Source organism: Arachis ipaensis, chromosome B10 (genome assembly GCF_000816755.2).
Source record: "Arachis ipaensis cultivar K30076 chromosome B10, Araip1.1, whole genome shotgun sequence".
NCBI lineage: Eukaryota > Viridiplantae > Streptophyta > Magnoliopsida > Fabales > Fabaceae > Arachis > Arachis ipaensis.
The window spans coordinates 13,947,158-13,969,304 of record NC_029794.2 but is presented as its reverse complement, the minus strand read 5'-3'; the positions used below and the strand labels follow the sequence as shown (position 1 = coordinate 13,969,304).

General features: G+C 35.0%; 2 protein-coding genes across 2 annotated transcripts in view; both read left to right on the top strand.

Annotated features, from left to right (window-relative positions):
* Positions 1–22,147, top strand: part of LOC107622430 (lysine histidine transporter 2) — a 39,897-nt gene that overhangs the window by 11,784 nt on the left and 5,966 nt on the right. The gene's annotated exons all lie outside the window — the stretch shown is intronic.
* On the top strand, positions 13,703–14,623 carry LOC107620185 (uncharacterized mitochondrial protein AtMg00810-like). The gene has a single exon (XM_016322389.1). It carries the CDS (start codon positions 13,703–13,705, stop codon positions 14,621–14,623), a length of 921 nt encoding a protein of 306 aa, XP_016177875.1.

The following is a 22,147-nucleotide window of genomic DNA, read 5'->3' as shown; positions in this document are numbered from 1 at the left end:
CCAGGCTTCTATAGGCTGTCTTCTGCAGATTCATACGAGTCATGTGAATCACTGTCACTGCCATTGTTGTCATCGAGGCTTATATAGGTTTTTTTGCTGCCAGTATCTTGTTTTTGTCCCACTACTCTTCCTTTTAGTCTAGCAGAGGATCTTGTTGCAGTATGAATTGATTTGGATGAAGTGGCTTTAGATTTGGGGGCTGATTTGGGTGTTGGATTGGGCTTGGATGCTGATTTGGGTGTTGGATTGGGTTTGGACCCAAACTTGGGTGTGGACTTAATTGTATTTGATGTGGGATTGGGTTGAGGTGCTGGTTTGGATGTGGACTTGGGCTTAGGTGTAGGTTTGGATATGGGCTTAGGTGTCTCCTTAGGTGCAGGTTTGGGCTTAGGTGTAGGCTTAGTTTTCTCCTTAGTTGCTGGCCTGGGCTTAGATGTGGGTTTAGGTGCTGGTTTTGGTTGAGGTATCTTCTTCACCAGGGGGATGGAAGCAGATGCTGGTAGGGACTTGGATGCCTCTTCGGAAGGGCCTTCACTTGTGTTATTGATGGGTGATTTGATATGGGATGGAATGGTTGGTGTATCATTCTTTGGGCTAGGTGTGGTCCCCTTGACAACGTTTTCTACACCAGTGGCATTGGATGTTAGCTCTATCAATTCAGGTGCTTCTTCCTCTACCATGGGTTGGGAAACTCCATGCTCATAGTATATGTGCACTGTTCCCCCATTGTTCTTTGCATAGAAGTCCATCTCTACTAGCTCTTTGTCATGACTTAGTGCTCGCAGTCCACTCTTCATAGGTCTACCAGGAACAAGCCACCAACACTCAACCATGTTATCATAACCTAGGATCTTGTAGTAATCTCTTAGTGAAAATACATCTAATACGTCCTCATCCAGCCCAGTCAACTCATCAGTGTGATCATTGTCATAAACCAAACTGCCATTTAGTTTGGTGACAAAATTGCCTCCATGATGATACACAATTGTTATACCTTCATCCATCTATAAATAAGATTCAGGAGACATAATAGTTAAAAACAACACTAACTTCAATAAATTGAAAATAGTAATTCAGATTACAGACAATTCAGTTGGGGCTTAGTTCTAATATATTAAACAACTTAATCAATTAAAAGTGTTTTGGCTACCATTAAAAAACATGAATATTTTGTTAAAGGTATTTGGTTTAATTTTAATATGTCTCATACAATCCTTAATCATGAAACATGAAAGAATAAAGCAAGTAAAATCAACAATATTTGGATACAATTACAACTTTGCTAATCAAAGTAAATTCAACTCTGGCTCAAGTATCAAACTATTATGCCATACAACACTACTCAACATTGCCAATACTTCACAGAATATAATGAAACAAGTACAATCCATTTTACTTTATGAATGGCCAAAATGAATAGGGACTAGGAGACTGGGGGTCTTTAACCATAATAATAATAATAATAATAATAATAAACAGGAAAACCTTCAACAAAATATACCAGCTTGATCTGCGTTTTAATTATTGTTAAAACCAATGAGCATTTTTTTCAATCTTCAAGTGGAAAAGCAAATAAGAGAAACTCATTGTCCTATCTAAAAAAAAGAGAATAAAAGGGCAAAGATTTTTCACAACTGATTGCCAAAGTAGAACAAAGAAGTTAAAATCTTCACACAATCAATTACATAACTAACAGTCACAAGTATCTGAAATACCTAAACATGAAGGATTATGCTTTTTACAAGGATAATTAATGGCAGAGTAATTCAGACACCAAAAGCAAAAAAAATCCATTTTATTTCCCATTTAACAGCTTATTTGCTGTACCACTTAATGCAATAATCTGCACAATAATTATGCATGGAACAACAATATAATGTTCACATCTTAACAAGAACAAGTAATTTGTAATGAATCTCGTAAAAATTTTTTAAGGAATTACGAAAAAGTAAACTATCACATGCATTATCGAAAATATTAAGCATTTAAAAAGATGCCTTTTTTGCTTTTTAACAAGTGCCGTGTTAAAATACTCATGCAGAAAATTTAAGGGAAGGGTTCTTGAGAAATAAAATAGACTCCACTTTAATCATTAAGTCATTCCTTCCCTCAAAGATTCCAACTAGTAATCATACCCTTAAAGTTCATATATAAAAGTAGGATTTTTTTTTATCAAAATTATATTCTTGTTATGATCATTATATAATGCAGTACTCCCTTTCTACTATATCAATACTCTTGTAAATAACAGAACAAGAAGGAACAAGGAAACACATGAAAGCAAAATTATCATGTGTGTTCATTAGTCGAGGGACAAAAATTCAAGGATCCCATTTTAATATATAAATGCACTGAAATCTTAAATATGATCATCTATGACACTTCCAAGTCATAGTACTAATGTCAATGTCCAAGAAAAATCAAGAAGTTCATTATCACTTAATTTCAAATGTATAATAAAATACTTATGGTGGTCATTGATGCAGACAATGTTCAGCACAAAAAATACTTTATTTTTACAAGAAATTACCCAGTCAACAATTAAATTAAAATGGGATATGAAGGAGTAAAATTGTTATTTTAAAATGGAATATGAAGAATCAAAGACTGCTCAAACGGACAAAGAACTGAACGATTCAGTTGATCACAGTCACACACATGCAAAAAAATTAAACCCTAACAAACAAAAACTCTATCATCATCAACAACCATAATCAACCACATTCTCCCAAAGTTTCACTGATGAAGTAGACTGAAAATGTAACATCCTGACTATCAAAATGTCACGCTTCCGGCTGCGCCACTCTAATAGCTCAGGTATTACGATGACTTTTAAAATATTTAATACTAAAATATGAGCCTATTTAAAATTTTAAACCGTATAACTGCTCAAGAGACTTCTTATCTGACAACATACAACTACATTTACAAAACAAACCACAATACTTACAAAAGATATATATATATATACATCATACTAATATAAACTTCACACATCGAAACTCCTATCCCTCTTGCGAAAATTGCTAGAGATAAAGGCGAGGAAAAAATAAAAACTAAGATAATACAAAATAATGTCGAATAAACAGAAAACGAATATAACCCTTCTAAAGCTTCGTCGTCCATATCCTGAAAAGGGAAAAACCTGTAGGGGAGTGAGAACATCGTCCTCGAAAGGGTTCTCACTATAAGGTTACAGAATTGCTATAATAAGATACGAAAATAAAACCGTTTTTAAAGTACAGTGATTAATAACCGCCTTATGCTTCTTTTCAAAACCAAAGATTTAATCTTCAAAATACAAAATCCTTTCTAAAAGGGAAAGCTGTTAATTTCTCAAAAATCTAAAAACCTTTTTAAAAGTTTTTCCTAGACAGCATGAATGACCAAACTGTTCCGCGCATAGGTTCATTAAGTCTATGCTGAACCAGTAAGAAGGTTCAAACACAATCAAGCAGTTATATCAAGTAGAGCAATTAGCAATTAAACATAACTATTCACATAGGCAAACCAAATACAATATGCACACCCAAACAATGTCATATAAATACATATGATGCATGCATGTCCTATGACTAATGAGCTCATCTGTCGGTTATCCAGCCAACCCGACAAGTCCGAAAACCTTAGACTGTCCCCCGTCGCGCATCCCCATGAGTCTATGCATAGATTTTACATTCATATATCATTCAAATCACTCACTGGGGGCTATCCATACCCGAAAATTTATACATGCCCGGTCACCCTTACGACGTAGGGTCAACAGAGTATCGAGATTCAACCTGGAACACGTGGTGGCAAGCCACGGTTCTTACCCAGGGAAACTCGTATCTCAGATATCATTATTCATAAGCCATTTCATAATCATAATCATTATTTAATCATTCATCAAAGCCATAAGTCACTTTCTATTTCTCAAATCTCTTCAAACTCATAAATCAACTTTTCCTCAAAATTAATTCTCTTTCAAATCTTAGTCACTTAATATAACATTTTACAAAACTTCTAAGAGACTTTCAATCATCACCTTAAAACGGAACTTTCTTGAGAAGACACAAGACTCTAGGGAAGAATAATCTGCCTCACTTCTTAAACTCTTTAGAAATCCTCAGAATCATAATTACTCAAACTGAAATCATTTAAAATGGAGACTTGAAACCAAAACCAAGGCATATAGGCCAAAAGTTTCGAACCAGTTTCAAAACCAACATTATTTAAGTCCAAAGACTCAATTTCTTTTCATTCTTAAATTGGAAACTTTCCCAAAGGCTCGATTTTGTTTAGTTAAGATTTAAAGAATACTTCAAAAGCAATGCGAAATTAAGTAATCAAAGTTCAATTTCCTTTAAAATCCGCAAAAACTCCTCCAAAGGTACTTCTTTGACCAAACCGCAAAACATAGGTCCCCTCATGTTTAAATCAAACTTAAAACATAAGCTTTCCTTAAAAGATTAAACTTGAATCACCTGTTTCTTAATAAATCAAAAACCCAACAATAGAACCTCTTGAATCCAATTCTTTTCTAAATCATATTTTAAAACAAAATCTTGAATTTCATAAAATTTCGGCAACATCTCCTCTAAAACTTGGACTTTGCCACCCATTTTGGGTCCCAACCAAACCAGTATACAACCCATTCCACGGGTTCAAAACCAAATCAGTTTAAAATCAGACTAATTTCAAAAATTCATATCCTTCTCATAATTCAAGAAATCAAAGCCAAACTCAATCCATTTTCAATGAACCAAACTCGTTTTCCAAAATTGTAATGAAATATTTCAGCAACCAACCATATAACCAAATCAAACAACAATCCAATCTAACCATAAATACGTTCATCACAAAACGGCCCAGCAATACATAAGGCTTATACAACCACCAAAAGTACATTTATCACATTAATATCTATTTATAACAACTCCAAATCATAAAATTAAGTTCTTTGAAAAGGCCCCTAACTCGAATACGACTTAACCACGCGATAGAAACTCTTTTTCTCACAGCCCGCAACAACACAACTTCAACCATAGCAACTTTAATCACGGCACGTAAAAGATGAATAAGCCAGAGAACATAGCAGTGGCAACTCCGATGACGATGCAGCAGCTTGATGTCTCATGCAACCGTCTTAGAACCCAGCATGCAAGACCCGTAACTCAATCCTATGACACCAAAATCTCATATCCCTAAACAACTTAAAACGGAAGTACTATTTCAAAGGTTCCGGAATGAAACGCTTACCCAAATAAGGAAGGACGGCTGAACTGAAACAGTGGTAACTCCGATGGTGGTTTCGGTGATCACAGCCATGTTCCCAGTGACCCGAACGGTGGCAGAGGATCCAAACGGTGACTGCGCATGCAGATCGGTGTCGGCAGCAGCTTCTGACGGCGACTGGAGCTATGGCGATGGCTACGGTTCTCCCCGGCGGCTCTGCTCGACGGTGACGAACCCAGAGGCGGCGACGATCACACGTGCAGCAGCAGCAGCCCGCAATGATGGCGATGGCGGCGGCTCTGCACGATGACGACGAAAGCTTCGAGGACAGTGACATGCGGCCTCCTCTCCTTCGCGTCTCTGTTCTCGACGGTGACGCAGCGTGGTTGTGGCGCGACAGATGGTGGCGACGGTGACGCGGTGGTGGCACTGGCTTCCCTCGGTGACGATGGCATGGATGGCTGCAGCGACGCAAATCCTTCTCCCTTTTTGAGTCTCTCTCTCTGTCGATCTCTCTCTCCTCCGGCGTGGGTGGCTGGCGCGACGGCAAGCTGGGCAGCAAGGCGTGGCAGATTCGGCGGATCGGTGGGAGGCGGCAGCTCCCTTTCTTCTCCCTCACCCCCTCGACGCTTCCTCTCTTTTCCCCCTTTCCCCGATTCTATTTCCCCCTCTTCCCTTTCTTTCTTCTTTTCTTTCTTGTTTCCACTCACAAAACCGTGTCTGTGTGTGTTGGTGAGGAAGAGTGAGGTGTGTGCTGAGTGTGTGAGCCGTGGGTGGAGGATTGGGTGAGAGAGATGAGTGTAGTGTTAGGGTTTAGGGGTAGTTTAGGTATTTTCATTAAAAATAGGATTAGTAGTGTAATTTCATAAAATAATTAGGAAGATAAAATAATAATCAAAAAACCAAATTAAGTATAAAATTTCTATCTTTAACATACCTTCCAATTACAAGTTGTAAATTATTTTCCATTCGAATACTAATTTAATAAAAATTAGAGATAAGTAAATTAATTCTCCTTTATTTATAAAATAAGGTCAAAAATCTAAATATTAAAATTAAGGTATATAAAATATTCACTATTTTTTTCAATTATAAGAACTCTATATAATAAATAATAATTTACTCAACTTATATATAAAAATCTCTAAAAATAAAATTTTAAAATAAATACAATAGCTCATAAATAATTTATTAATAACTTTTTAAAATCTGGGGTCTTACATTCTACCCCACTTATAAAAAAAGATGACTCTCAGGTAATTAATCTTCACAATGAGGAGCGAAACAAGTAAGAAAAGCTTCAAACCTCCATTACTGCGACACCATGGTGCTTCTCTGACGGGAACGTATACGGCGGGAAGAGAAGGAAGAGAAATGGTCAATTGGGTTTCACTTTTGAAGTGGTTAATGTTTGGATTTCATTTAACCCATTTTCTCATGTCAACGACGTCGTTTCTAAGGATTTCGGTGCCAACAGTAAAACGGCGTCATTTTGAGACTGCCAGGTGTCATTTAAAATTACCAAGTCAGCTCTCCGGTGACGGAAAACGATATAAGGGCCAATTTGAGGCGCGTGTCAAAATTTCATGGTACAATTAGAGTCAATTGAAACCTTGAGGGATAAATTATGTCGAGGGTCAAATTTTAGGGGCCAATTTGAGTATTAACTCTCCTTTGGCGGAGGGGTTAAAAAACAAAAAAAGAATAAAGAGTAATTATCAACGTTGCGAGATTCAATAGTCTAATCAGAATTAAATCGTAATTAAATCTATTTAATTAAATATAAAATAAAATTATTAAAAGATCAATTCTGTATATATAAATTTTTGCAAGCCAATCAAGTCACTCATCTAAAATATCCAAAAAATGCATCCAACATAAAAATCATAAACATAATTCAACAAAATCATATGAAGCTATATAGTAAATCTAATATAGAATTGTGGTAATATTTTTATTTTGAATCAATAACAGTCAAACAAAAAAATTTAACAAAACAATAAGTACAACAGATTGGATTTAAGATTCAATCTCAGCAAAATTAATAAATTAAACAATTGAATTTATAACTCAATATCAACACACTGAATTCAAATAAAAATTCAAAAAATTAATATCTCAAAATTCTGCAGAATCATCAATAATACATCATATGCATATTTAGAATAAATTTCAAATTTCAGAGGGATAGAATCACAGAGATATACTTAGAGAGAGTTAGAGATTGAGACTTGATACTTGAGACTTGAGACTTGAGACTTGAGACTTGAGACTTGAGAGGGTTGAAAATTTAAAAATATTGGCCATGGAGATAAAATGTAAAAGTGAGTGAGGTTTAGACACGACGAAGGGCAGAAAATCAACGACTACGAGACACCACGCGAAGAAGAGAAGCAACGACGGTGATACACAGTGCGGAACAGAGATCGATAACAAGACTACCAGGGAGCAAAAAAGTAGAAATGAGGCACAGTGTTGGAGATGATATTAATTTGGTATCTAATGGCTCACAAAAGTAAGCTGTAACTGATTATGGTTGAATAATTTTTTGATAGTATTCATTTTTGTAACTTAGTTAGAATGATAGAAAAGTTTGTTTTGGTTAGAGGTTAAAGCTAGCAATAGTAATTACCTCATAACCATAGTTAATTTATTTACCATATTGAGTTAGGTTTTAGTAAGGTTAATTTTTTAATAGCTATAAATAGTGGATAACAACATGTACTCTAATGTACTCTGTGGTCTTTCTTTCAATTTTAGGTTTTATATTTGTTCATATGACAAATTCACTTTCTCTGAGTCTTCTTCTTCATTTCAATCTTATTTTCTTCAATAAAATCAGATCCAGATCACGATTTTATCATGGTGCGGTAAGCGTGGAGGATCGTGAAAGAGGTGAAGTTTTTTAATACAAATAGAGCATTGAATTAGCATCAATGGCCAATACTCCTTCTGACCTAATGTCGAGGGACGGCTCACATGAGAGCTTTCAGCTTCGAAATCTAGCTCGCATTATAAGCCAACTATCAAGTTTGCAGCCACAATTGAGTACCAATTTACTTGCAGATCTAGCAAGTGTTTACTTCCTACACCCAACTTTGGGCAATTTAGTTCATAATTTCAACAATAATCCAAGCAATGTTTCTAGAGAAAGAGGACGAGGAACTCGTGGAAGTAGATGTGGAAGGAATTCAGCACCTAAGACCTGTTCTTATTGTTACAAGGCAGGGTATCTTGTGGATACTTGTTACCACAAACATGGATTTCTACCTTATCTACAAAGGCAGAAATGGCCACAAGAGACTAGCAACGGAGTTATGGCTAATCATATTGCTGCTGGAATTGAAGAGAGCCGCACCCACAATGTCAAGTAGGACAAGGAAGCTGATGGTCAATCCTAATTCCATCAGAATTTGAGAGATGCACTGTTTACCTTTCTTCGGTAGGAGTGTGCATAGTTTTTTCAAGGAGCAAATGTGAGAGATGTCAGTCAATCAAATGCATGGAGTGGAGGTATACCTGTAGAGATTTATAAACTTTACATGAGCTCTCATATTGCACGATTTTTGTCAGTAAAAAGTTTTTTCTCAAATTCTTGGGTGCTTGATACAGGAGCTATTGATCATGTATCACACTCATTGCATTTTTTACAAATTTTAGACATATTAGACTAATTCTGGTAAAATTATCAAATAGAACACACACAACTGTAACTATAAGTGGAACTGTGATATTTTCAGCTACATTCAATCTCACGGATGTGCTGTACATACCAAGTTTTAACTTCAATCTTTTATCTATTTCCAAACTTACAAAAGGCCTGCATTGCAAATGTGTTTTTAATAACAAACTTTGTGAGATATATAATTGGACCTCTTTGAAGATGATTGGACAACTAGAGCAAAGCATGGATTATACATGCTAGATTTTCCTGCATTAGAGTTAGCACATAAAGACAACATGGAAAATACAACATATAATAGGAGTACTAGGATTCTAGACATGCAAAGTCATAATGACAAGATTTTACTTTCTTCTAATCTTAGGACAGCAAATTTGATTACAGAAACTTCAAATTTTTCTATTGAGAATTTATGGCATTTTAGATTGGGTCATGTACCCTAAAGCGAATTTGATATTATCAAACAAATATATCCTTGTGTGCAGTTTCCTGTATCTACTTGCTCTAAACCATGTGATTTTTGCCATTGTGCTAAGCAGAAACGGTTACCATATACCCTTAGTGAAACAACAAGTTTAAACAGTTTTGATCCCATGGCTCGCACTAAGAACCTCTCTAGGTTTCCACCCTCAGCCAAGCAGATGCCTAAGAACCTCCTTCAAAACCTAGTTCATCGAAGCCAAGTACCTCGAAAGGGAAACGGCCAGCTGCTGCCGAACCTATCTCTGAGCCCACTCAACCTAAGACAAGGTCTGTTCCACTCGTTCTCAGAGAGGTAAACCTCGTATCCCTCTTAAATCTGTTAGAGAACCAGACATTGATCCCTTTGCACAAAAATCACACTTCATGACCTCCCACTCAAACTATAACCCTTACAGATTTAAATCTACCATGAATAATGATTTTTATGAAGGGGTTGTTAAGTACTGTATCCTGTGTCCCTCTTTTGTAGCTGATTTACCAAATCTGAAAAAGAAAAGTTTTTTTTTTGTTGAAAATTTAGAATTTCTGGACTAGAATCATCTCTTTAACATCAAAAAGCTTGTTTACCCACTTTTGGTCAAAGAGTTTTATGCTAACATGACTTATCATGAGGGCAAAATTTATTCTTATGTCAAAAGCCGAGACATTGTGTTAAACAATGAAACAATCAGTGATTCATTGAAATACACTAATGTTGGGGATTGTGCATATACCTCTGGTAAGTGGGATGAAGTAGTTGGTATCTCTTTCAATGATGCTCTCGCTCATATTTGTGAACATATTTCTCTGATTGATGGCATCACCCCTACTCACAAAGCCCTGGGTTATGAACGTGCTCAGTTGCACCGTATTTTTAATCATATCATCCTTCCTCAGAGTGGTTCATATCAAAGGGTATCTTACACTGACACTCTTGTTTTGTATGCCCTTCTCACTAAAACAGAAATCTCTTTTGCTTATTTGATGGTAAGATACATGTTTGATTCTGTTAGAAGTGAGAAAGATAAAGCTCTTTCTTATGGCATGTTCTTAATTTGCATTTTTGAACATTTTGGTGTTGATTTGTCTAATGAGTCATATGAGAATAGACACTCTTATCTAAAGGGAGGTGGTTCAGTAAAACAGCATAAGGGACCTACTCTCTTTGAAAGGGTGGTTCTAAATGATGAAGATGATGAGTTCATTCCTGAGGATTCTCCTCCTCCTTCCACCGAGGGTACCTCCATCTCCACTGGACAAAAATCTGCTCTGTTTAATGTTGTTAAAGATGTGGTCTAAGAGTTTGTCTCCCAATCCAATCATATGATTTCCAGGAGTAAGGAACAAAGGAAGCTAGCAAGCAAGCATGAGAACTTCCTCCGAAAATCAAGAGATCGAGTGGCTGTTTTCCTCAAGTTCATTGATAATCTCCAACAAGATGAGGATGCTGCCATTGATGCTGAAGAGGAAGCTGATTCTGAGGACAATGGTTCAGATGCCTAGATTTGTCTCATGTCGCTGCTGCGCTGTTTTCACTTTTGTCTCATGAAATTGTTTCTCTTGTTACTTTTGAACTACTTTCTATTTATTTCAGATGACTGTAATATTTTAACTACTGCTACATTTACTTTCAATTAATTTGCTATTTAGACTATGCATTAACACTTTCTTGCAGGTTTTAAGATGCGGTTTTTACTTGATCTTGACTATTTTGCACCCTTGATGACAAAAGGGGAGTAGTAGCATGAATTTATGAATTTTTATTGTGGATTTTGATTGCTGCTACTATGATATTTTTAAATTTAGCTGCTGTCATGTGAATTTTGAATGTGCTGTCATATGAATTCTGAAAGTGAATTTCAGTTTATGAATCTGCCTTACATGATAAGCTTCTATGTCTTGCTTAGTTTTGCACATCTGAACTTGAATTGATTATTGTTGTTTTGCCATTGTTAGACTTAATACTCTATTTGTTGAATGTTGAAAATTTATGAACTAAAGATTAGTTATTTTGGCTTTGAGATGGACATTCAGATGTCAAACTTTTCAAAAATATTGTTGTTTGATTCATTCACAACAGGTTGTGTATAGTCAAATTGTTATTCTTCCAATAAAAATATGCATACAGGAAAGAAAAGAGTACAAATTTAGGGGGAGCAACACAAAAGCAAATGACAAAAATCAAAGGGAAGTCTCTTAACTCTATCCAATTCTAAATCCTTTTGATTAAATGCTACAATTATGTTTGTCATCAAGGGGGAGATTGTTGAGTTAAAAAATTAACTAAATTAATTGATGATGACAAATATTATTTTATTAGACTAATTACCCAATTAGTGCTGATTATTTCTGTTAAGTGTTGCAGGCTAAAATTCATTGTTGCAGCAGCCCAATATAGAACAAGCTGAATCTATGTATGTGGGCAACAAGTTCAAACAAACCCAATTGCAAATAACAAAGAAATCAAATGGGTTGAATGGTAAGTGAATATGATCCAAACCTAAGGCATTCCTCTCAAGCTGTTCTCTCCAAAGTGTTGCCTCCAAAGCAACGCCCACTTTTTCTCTTTGGTCAAAACTCAGAGAAGAAAGAGAGAGAGCTTCGTTCCTAAGCATTTACCAAAGAAGAAAGAAAGAGAAGGGTTAAGCAAAAAGGTTGAGGTCTAATCACCCACATCAAACCATATCAAGTAAGTCAGAAGCTAAAGGTGATTCATTTTATTCTACATGCATTTTATTTTCTTCTCTTCATCTCCAACTTTCTGCCAATCCAATTTGGGATACATGGAAAAGGTGATCTCTGATAAACACTTATGTGAAGTAAAGGCCAAGATTATTTCTTGGGGACTGAGTAGTATCTCAAGGATTCAGATCTAGGTTTACCATTGAAAACATTTTTCTTTGCTGTCCTGAGGGTTTCGGTCAAGAAAGAAGGTCAGAACCAAAGTTCTTAATTTGAGGATTAATGGAAGAAAGTGAAAAAGTAAGTTGGTGAAGCACAAAGCTCAAAGAGTTAACTTGGAAGAGAGCAACTCAGCAACATGCAAGGTGATACAAAAAGAAAAATTTTGTTTCTGCTGAAGCAAGGAGAGAGAACCAGTGTTTTGAGGTTTATGTTCTGAGAAGAGTTCTCTAAAGAAGTTCATCAACTTGGATAGTGCTTCCTAGTCAAAGGAGCATTCCGCCAGAATGAGGAACTAAATCAGAGGCAAGCAAATCTGGTTCATCACATAGCAAAAAGGCTGTTGAAGCATTAATCTCCTTCATGTTTTACAGATTGTAATTTTCTTTTCAATGTTTATCTTTATGTAATTTCTTGAGGTAAAAGGTAGAATGAGAGAGCTCAAGTAAAAGCCTAAGAGTGGAAAGAGACAGAGAGAAACACTTGAGTGAAAAGCCTAGAGTGATTTCAGATTTTTTTAGGTTGATTCTATGTCTTGTATCTTGTACTTGTGAGGTACCCCTTTCTTAGTTGGGTGAGCGCTAAGAGTGAAGTGTTAGGTATTAGTATAACCAATTCAAGTTAGGTTAGAACTTGAGAGTGAAAGGATTGTGTCGATCCTATAGAATTGGTGTATATAATATTTTAACTATAGTGGAAATTCCACCACTGTTGTGGTGGAGACTGGATATAGGTTGCATTGCACAAGGTAACTGAACCAGGATACATGATGGTGTCAGCTTCTCTCTTCCCTGCTCTATTCTGTTTTCTGATATTCATGAGACAAAATGAAATTGTCTCATAAATTTTTTGCTGCTGAGTTCAAACAGATTCAGACTGAAAGTTTATTTTAATGGGTTATTTAATTAAAGTAAAAAAGGTCATAGATTCAACCCCCTTTCTCTAAGCCTTCTACAACCTTTAACTTTGATACATTTAGTCCGGTTGTAAAAATTACCACTTTACGACTTATTCTTACTCTTGCTGCTGTCCATGGCTGGAGACTTCACTAATTAGACGTTAATACAACAGTCTTGCATGGTGAGTTGCAAGAAGAGGTTTATATGAAACCTCCCCAAGGTCTCGATGTTCCAAATGATGCTATTTGTAAGTTGAATCGTTCTTTATATGGCTTGAAACAGGCAAGCCGTCAATGAAATTTAAGATTAATTGGTTTTTTTCAACAACATGGTTTTATCAAGTCTCCTCATGATCATTCTCTGTTCATCAAGCACACTAAGCTTGAAATCGAAGCTATTTGAAAGGGCTCTTGATGCTGAATTTAGTATTAAGGACTTAGGCCGATTGAAATATTTTCTTGGAATGGAAGTTGCTCGTAGTTTCAAAGGAATTGCTTTGTATTAATGTAAGTACACTCTTGATTTGCTTGAGGAATATGGTATGTTGAAAGCTAAACCTGCTTCAGTTCCTATGCTGTATAATGGGAAACTTTCTAAGGAGAGTGGCATAAGATTGCCAGATCCATTACAATATAGAAGACTACTCAGACGACTCCTGTATCTCACCAATACTTGTTTGGACATTACTTTTGATGTTGGGAAGCTCAGCCAATTTTTGGATTGTGCAACTGATGAGCATTACAAGGCAGCACTACACGTTCTTCGATACATCAAGAAATCTCCTTCTAAAGGTCTTTTCTTCTCTTCAAATAATGATCTCAAATTGACTGGTTATGTTGATTCGGATTGGGCAATTTGTTCTAATACTCGTCGATCAATAACTGGGTATTGTTTTTTCCTAGGTTTTTCATTAGTGTCTTGGAAGAGTAAGAAGAAAACAACTGTAGCATGTTCTTTCTCAGAAGCTGAATATCGTGCCATGGCACAAGCAACTCGGGAAGGTCAATGGCTTCTTTATCTTCTTAATGACTACCATGTATCTCATCCTCAACCAATCAATCTCTATTGTGACAATCAATATGCGCTGTATATTGCAGCTAATCTGGTCTTTCACGAAAGAACCAAGCACATTGAATTAGATTGTCACATTGTTCGTGAAAAGTCTCAAACAAGGGTGCTGAAATTGCTACCTATTAAATCAGCTCATCAAACGGATGATTTACTTACTAAAGCGTTATCACCAGGTGTCTTTGAACCTTTACTTTTCAAGTTGGGCATGCTTGACTTACACGCCCCACTTGTGGGAGGATATTCTGTGGATGATAAGAGGTTAAAGGTTTCAATAAGTCTTAATTCAAGGGAGGATGATTATAATGTTGCTGAACTTGCAACTAATTCATTCAGTTTCAACATGAGGGAGGATGTTAGAGATGATATTAAGCTGGTATCTAATGGCTCATAAAAGCAAGCTGTAACTGATTATGGTTAAATAATTTTTTGATAGTATTCATTTTTGTAACTTTAGTTATAATGATAGAAAAGTTTATTTTGGTTAGAGGTTAAAGCTAGCAATAGTAATTACCTCATAACCATAGTTAATTTATTTACCATATTGAGTTAGGTTTTCGTAAGGTTAATTTTCTAATAGCTATAAATAGTGGATAACAATATGTACTCTAATGTACTCTGTGCTCTTTCTTTCAATTTTAGGTTTTGTATTTGTTCATATGACAAATTCACTTTCTCTGAGTCTTCTTCCACTTCAATCTTATTTTCTTCAATAAAATCAGAATCAGATCACAATTTTATCACACGGTGAGGAGGGAAGAAATGGCGACGACCCACTGCGAGAAGCGAAGAAGCGGCGACGACCCACCGCTAGGAGCAGCGAAAGAGAGAGCTCCAATAGAGAGGGCGACAGAGAGAGAGAAGGGAAATGAGGGTTGGGGCGTTGGGCGATGAATTTGAGCTCTGTGGGATGGTGGATGGTGGATGGTAGCTGTTCTTCAAAGAAAAGAGATTCTTGCCTTCGATATTGGGAGAGAGAGAGAGAGACACACACAGAGAGAGAGAAGGGGTGGGGTGGGTGTTCTCCTAGGTTTTGATTTTTTTTTTTTAAAAACGGCGCCAATTAGGATGGAGGAAAATTGAATCGGACCTTCGAAAATATGGATCAGTTCACCGGTTAATTGTCGATTCGATTGATTTTTTATCGTTTTTGGCAAGACGACTTTATAGGTCAATCGAACCGGTCAAAGGACCGGTTTCCAAAACCTTGGTAATTATCCAAATCAGTCTCTAAGATTTTTAAAATTTATACTTTAATTTTTAAAATTTTAAAATACACATAGAGAAAGAGGCGGACAGTAAAATTGATGAGCTAGTGTATAACCTAAAGCAACAATGTAGCTATCTTTCTTTTCTTGTGACCAGCTAACTGAGTCATCTCCTTCAACAATTTCTATTTGCAAAATTTCTTGGATAATGTCTGGACTAAGACTGAACTGTTTTGTGATAAGTTGATGATTTCATTGTCTATTTTGGGTTTTGGAGCTGGTTAACCAAAATTAATTGAGAGTCACTGTTAGGTAATATCTGAGTAGCTAAGGGTGGAAAATTTTTAATCCATGAGTATTCTATGATACGCACGAAATGTCCATCCCCAATCCTCCATTTAACTCCTTTTTTAACCACCTTCCTGCCTTCTAATAAGCTCTTCCATCCCCAAGAGAGATTTTTCCCAATCTCTGCTCTTAAAAAATCAGAATACGTAAAATATTTTCTTTTGTATATTTGGTGCACTAGCGAGTTTGTTCTTGTTTGTAGCCACCAACCTTGCTTTCCTAACATAGTTAAATTGAAGGCTCTGAGATCTTTAAAGTTCAGACATCCTCAGTTCTTTGGTCTGCATACTATGTTCCATCTTACCCATTGTATTCTTCTCTTCACATCCCATTGGCCTCACCAAAACTGCATGATTATTTTGTGAATTTCTTTCATGAGGGTCTCTTGAAGCTTGAAATAGCTGAGTGTATAAATAGGTATTGTCATTGCCATTGCTTTGATAAGTACCTCTCACCCACTCGCTGATAATAGAGACCGTTTCCACTATTGAAGCTTATTAGAAACTTTGTCTTTAATATAGGTAAATGTAGCTTTCTTAGACCTGTGAATCATCAACGGAAAACCTAGATACTTGTCTTGATTTCCTACATAAGGCACCAGAAGGATTGCAGCCAAATGATCCATTATCTCTGCCAGAGAGTTGTGACTAAAAAACATCGGAGATTTATCTAAGTTGATGACTTGACCACTAATTAGTGAGTAGGTGTTTAGAACATTCATTAAATTATGACAGTCTTCCTCAGAAGCTCTACTAAATAAAATAGAATCATCTGCAAAAAATAAGTGATTAATAGTAGGACATCTGCGATTTAGTCTCAGTCCAACAATTTTGTGTCTTTGTTCTCCTCTGTGGAGTAGATAGGAGAGACCCTCTGCAAAAAAAAAAAGAGATAGGGAGAGAGGGGATTGCCTTGGTGCAACCCCTACAATATGGTCTAAAATCGCCATGAGGTTGACCTTTCACAATAACAGAATACGAGACCGTCATCACACACTCCTTTAGCCAGTACACCTATTTTCGACAGAAACCCATTTTCTCTAGGATAGTCCACAGAAAATTCCATTCAACTTTGTCATATGCCTTACTCATATCCAATTTAAGCGTTAAATCATGCCCTCCAAACCTCTTGTTTTTAAGGAAGTGCATAAATTTGTGCGCAATAAGAACATTATAACTGATTAGCCTGCCCTTAATAAACGCACTCTGATTTCCACTGATGACTTTATCCACAGCGTTCTGCAATCTATGAACCAGGATTTTTGAGTTGATCTTGTAGACAACACTATTAAGACTAATTGACCAGATTTGTTTCATGCTGCTAATGTTAGGTGATGGTTATCAGTGGCTAAGAGAAGGGGGTTGAATCTTAGTCCCCTTTTTGCTTATTAACACTTGCTGGCCTTTGAAATAACTTTTGGAAACTTTTTGCTTTTTGTCTCGTATCTAGCCACGAGACTTTTTCTTTTTTATCTCGTAACCAAGCAAGAGATATTTTTCAGTTTTATCTTCTATGCAGCAGAAACAGAAATGGAGTAGAATAGAGAGGGAGAATCACACCACGAAGTATCCTGGTTCAGCTGCCAAGTGCAATGCAGCCTACATCCAGTCTCCATCACAATAATGATGGAATTTCACTATAATCATCATGATTACATACACCAATTCTCCCTAGGAACTACCCTTCCTATCCGGGACAAGTCCAGAATCTAACCCTAATCCTGAACTTGACTTGGTCACCTACCAAGCTTTCAACTGCTAAGTGCTAACCCAAATTGCAAGGAAATTCCCACAGAATCATGAAACACAACACAGATGTACAAAAGACCTCTAGGATATATATGGCTTTTTCTTTTAATTCTATATACTCTGGATTTTTCTTACAAACCTCACTGTTTGCCTTTTTCCATGAGACTCAAGACAGACAAAACTAAACAGAAAAATTACAAAATGAAGAACATTGAAGGAGAAGAACTTCTGTTAGCTTAGGTAGCTATGAGAACTCTGTGTTTACTCTCCTTACCTCAAACCCTGGCTGTTCTCCCTTATTTATAGAAGGGGAAGCCTCTAAGATTGAACTGTTGAACCAAGCTAATCTTCTTCTTCTTCAAACCAAAAACCGGTTCCGCTAGAGAGAGAGGAGAGGAAACCGAATGTAAAATCTAACATGCAATTACCTCTGTGTCTTCCCTTCACACCAAGCATCATCAATCCGGGCCTTCCATCTTGACTTGCTCTCGAGGATGGATTCCTAGCCCTTGATGAGTTCTTGATGCTTGACAGCTCCTCCTGCCCTTATCCTCTGCCTCATCCTCCACGTAGCTACACTAGCTACCTCCTGTAGTGGTTGAGCAAAGGTAGAGACGAGCCATGCTTCCAAGGGATCTTCTTCCTCTGATCGAATTGGATCTTCACCATTTTTGGTATGGAGAGCTTGAGATCACTTCACCACATCTTACCTTTGTGGCAAAAATTTTAGTCACACCATACTTCAGATTTTCTTTTTCTTGATGCCATCATCACAATGGCCTTGCTACTAGCTTCTTCTTCTTTCTGATAGCTTGCTTTAGTTTCCATATTTTCTCTGTGAAGTGACCGAAAGTTTGAGAGAAATCTTTCAATGTGAATGAAGAATAAAATTAAAAATGAATTAGTTTTCCACTTCCCTTGCTTAGTAACGTGTGAAGCAATAAAAGCAATCAAATCAATTTCAAACTTTCTCTTTCCAGTTACCAAGGCAGACATTAACTCTATTTAATCACATTTGAATTCCACCAAAAGTGAGCATGTGAGGTAACCGAATTAAGCATGCATGATTTGCTTTCTCTCTTCTTCAAATTTTCGGACCAAGCCTTAATGGTCTTGGGGCAGAAATTATTTTGGGCTTGTTCAACATAATTCTGGCCCAATTAACAAAATATTGCTTCAGCCATAACAACTTAAACATTTTTGCACAAGGCTGAACTTTAGACTTCATATTGGGCTTGCTAATTTTTCTTTCTTTCGGCCCAATTATAAAATCTGCAAGTAACAAAATTATTAATTAGCAAATATGAATTAAAATTTCAATTAATAATTTTGTAATTAATTATGTTAATAATGTTTGATCATCATCAATTTAATTTGGAGTTTTTCAAACTCATCATTAGAAACTTTAAGAACAGATATGAGTGTGATTAAAGGCCCTTAACATATGTCATCTCCCCCACCCAAGAAAAAACCAATAACAACTATAATAACATCTATCTTAATCACATCACAGAAGAATTGAAAAATTTTACAATAAAACCATCCTCACCTGCCGTAGAAAAAGGATTGATAGAAAAAATAGTCTTTTTTACCTCATCTTCTAAGATTGTTCTTGTCAATCTTCTGTTAATACCGTCATCAATTTTAATTGGCATATCCTTAAGTACAGCAGTCGGATCCATAGGTTTAGATGAATTGAATAGGTTCACAAAATATGATTGAGCAATCTTTGCAATACCTACTGCGTCTAAACTGCACTCTCCCACCTCATTCTCCAGTTTAGTGATGCGGTTTTTACGATTTCTAATCTGAACTTTAGAGTGAATGTTCTTGTTTTATTATTGGTTTGTTGTATTTTAAAACTTTAATTATTCTTCTTATTATTATGATTTTCTGTTTATGTTTTTGATCTTATTAACTTGTTAATTTTGATAAATTATTGTTGTGGTGTTGTTCTTAACCTTGTGATTGCTAGATTGTTGTGTTGTTCTTAATCTTTTAATAACTTGTTAATTTGATAAAAAAAAATATTTGTTGTGGTTTATAGTTCTTGATCTTGATCTTATTGTTGTTGTTCTGATCTTAGTTCACATTGTTGATCTTAATTCATTATTCTTGTTATTGGGTTGTTGATAACTAAACTTTGTTATTAGAAAGATGATAGTACCAATCAATTTTATTAAATGATGTCTTATTTGTAATTTTTTTCATAGTTATGGATATTAGTATCGATAATTTTTATTTTTTCTTAGTTATGGATATTAGTATCAATCAAGATGCACTAAGGGATAATAATGCATTTGCAGAAAATAATTTGATTTTTGATCCTCTTGGTTTCAACGATATTTCTCATCTTTCTGATTCCAATAATAGTCAATCACAAACTTTTAATATTCGGAGGAAAATAGATAGAGTTTGGAGATATGTTACTTTATAAGTAGTGAACGAAAAGTCATATTACCAATGCTTATTTTATTTGAGTACTTTTAGAGGAGGCAGAATTAACAGAATAAAAAAATATTTGACAAAAATAGGAAGAGACATTAAAAAGTGTCATAAGGTTCCTTAGGATGTAAAAAAGCAAATCGAATTTGCTAACATTGGTTGTGGATGCACACTTTATTGATTATAAATTAAGAAATGTTAATGATAGAGCTATTAGTGTAATTATTCTGAACAAAAAAAATTAGAATAATTATTTTACTGTATACAAAGATGTAAGTTCGTTGATTAAATTGTTGAGAATTGTAAATATTGATGATAAGCTATTATTAGGATATGTTTACGAAGATATGATGAAGACAGAAGATGTAATAAAAAAAATGTTCAAGAAAAATAAAATTACATATTAACCTTGCACAATAATTATCAATTTAAGATGAGACAAATATTAAAAAAAATCTTTCATGTAGTGATTTATTTCTTGAATCTTGCTTCTTTTTTCTATAAATGCTAAAAATAGTATAAATTTATTTTATTTAATATTTATTAATTCTAACAATAATTAATAAATATTAAATAAGACAAATTTTAGTTGTTTTTATCAGATTAATTGGACTTAGCTGTTTAGACCAAGTTTAAACGGATTTGATTTTAAAACTAAAAATCCACTCATTTAAAAAATAAATAAACGAATTACTAAAAAAAATAAAATAAAATAAACAAGTTGGAACGATGAATTTTACCAATTTTGACGCCCTAAACTTTTTTTTTTTCGGTACATGACGCGCTAAACTTTATCAACAATGCAAATGACCAAATCACCCAGCATTGCAAAAGTTTTATGAAAAAAAAAAAAAAAGCGTAAAGTCCAAGTCCGAATTCCGGAACAAGTGGGAGGCCCATTCACATTTATGAATGAGATCTGATCTGATCTGATCCCATAATCACGGAATTCATGGTAACACAAACACTTGTTTATACACTACATTCAATTCATTGACTACTTTATAACTATTGATTCTCTCGCTCTCAAATAATAATAATTTCTCCAATTTGCCTATTTACATTTAAGAATTTTTTTTCAAAAATAACAGCTAAATTATTATATACTATGTTATCATAAATCATTACGCGTATTTATTTTTTATATAGCAATAATAGTCAAATCGTTATCCAAATAAACATTAAATATATACGTTTAAATACGTTTTAAGAACGAATAAGAGTTAAGATGATTTTCCTTTTCTGAATGAGAAAGGAACATACATACATGTACCTCAAAGTGTGTAACCGTGAAAGCAGGGGCAAAGACTTTAATAGTGACACGAGAATTGAAGCTGAGTTTTTGTGTTTCAGTTTCAGAGTGCATTTCACAAACTATTATACTCTGATCTATCTTCACTACTCATGTGTTGCTGCTGCTGCTCTTGGAGTTTCGTGCTACCTTATTTGGGAATCTTCCAAACTATTTTTCAGGTAAATATTTTTGAAATTAAGAATTTTATATATTTTTTAAAAGATGTCTCAACTGTTCCATAAGATTTATACAATTTGTAAAATGTCGTATTTGCACTTTTATCGTCATAGCCTCTTCCAACGTTAACACATGTATTGTCATTGTAGTGGGTTTTGTCTTCATTAATAAACGGAAGAAAAAATATGAAACAACAAAAAGTCAAAAGCTAGTTATCTGGTTTTTGGTGATCTTGATTTATATGTCTGAAATTATTGAATTTGATGAGAGCCAACTGAATTTGCATATGAAGTCCTTCCGTTTTGCTGATAAATTTTGTGCCAGCATGATAATAAGATCTGTTTGAGCATTTTTTATTTCTTCAACATATCAAAAACACGATGTATTTTTTTCATAAAAGAGTCTCTGAGATAAAGAAATATATAGGACAAAGATCAATCGGATTCTTTGCATCTTTTTCATGAAAAATTATTGAGAAGTATATTTGACTAAGGGTATTATTGTCTATTTAATTTACTTTATTTTTTCAAATCTCGTATATTTAAGAATATGTTTAAAGTTTGGTCTAAAATTTTTTGAAGAGATATTTTTGCACAAATTTTTAAAAGCACAAACTCTTAATTTTACGTTTGGTAAATAAAAAGATCATGTATGTATTTATATTTGTGGTTTTTAAAAAATAGGGATATTTTTATTTT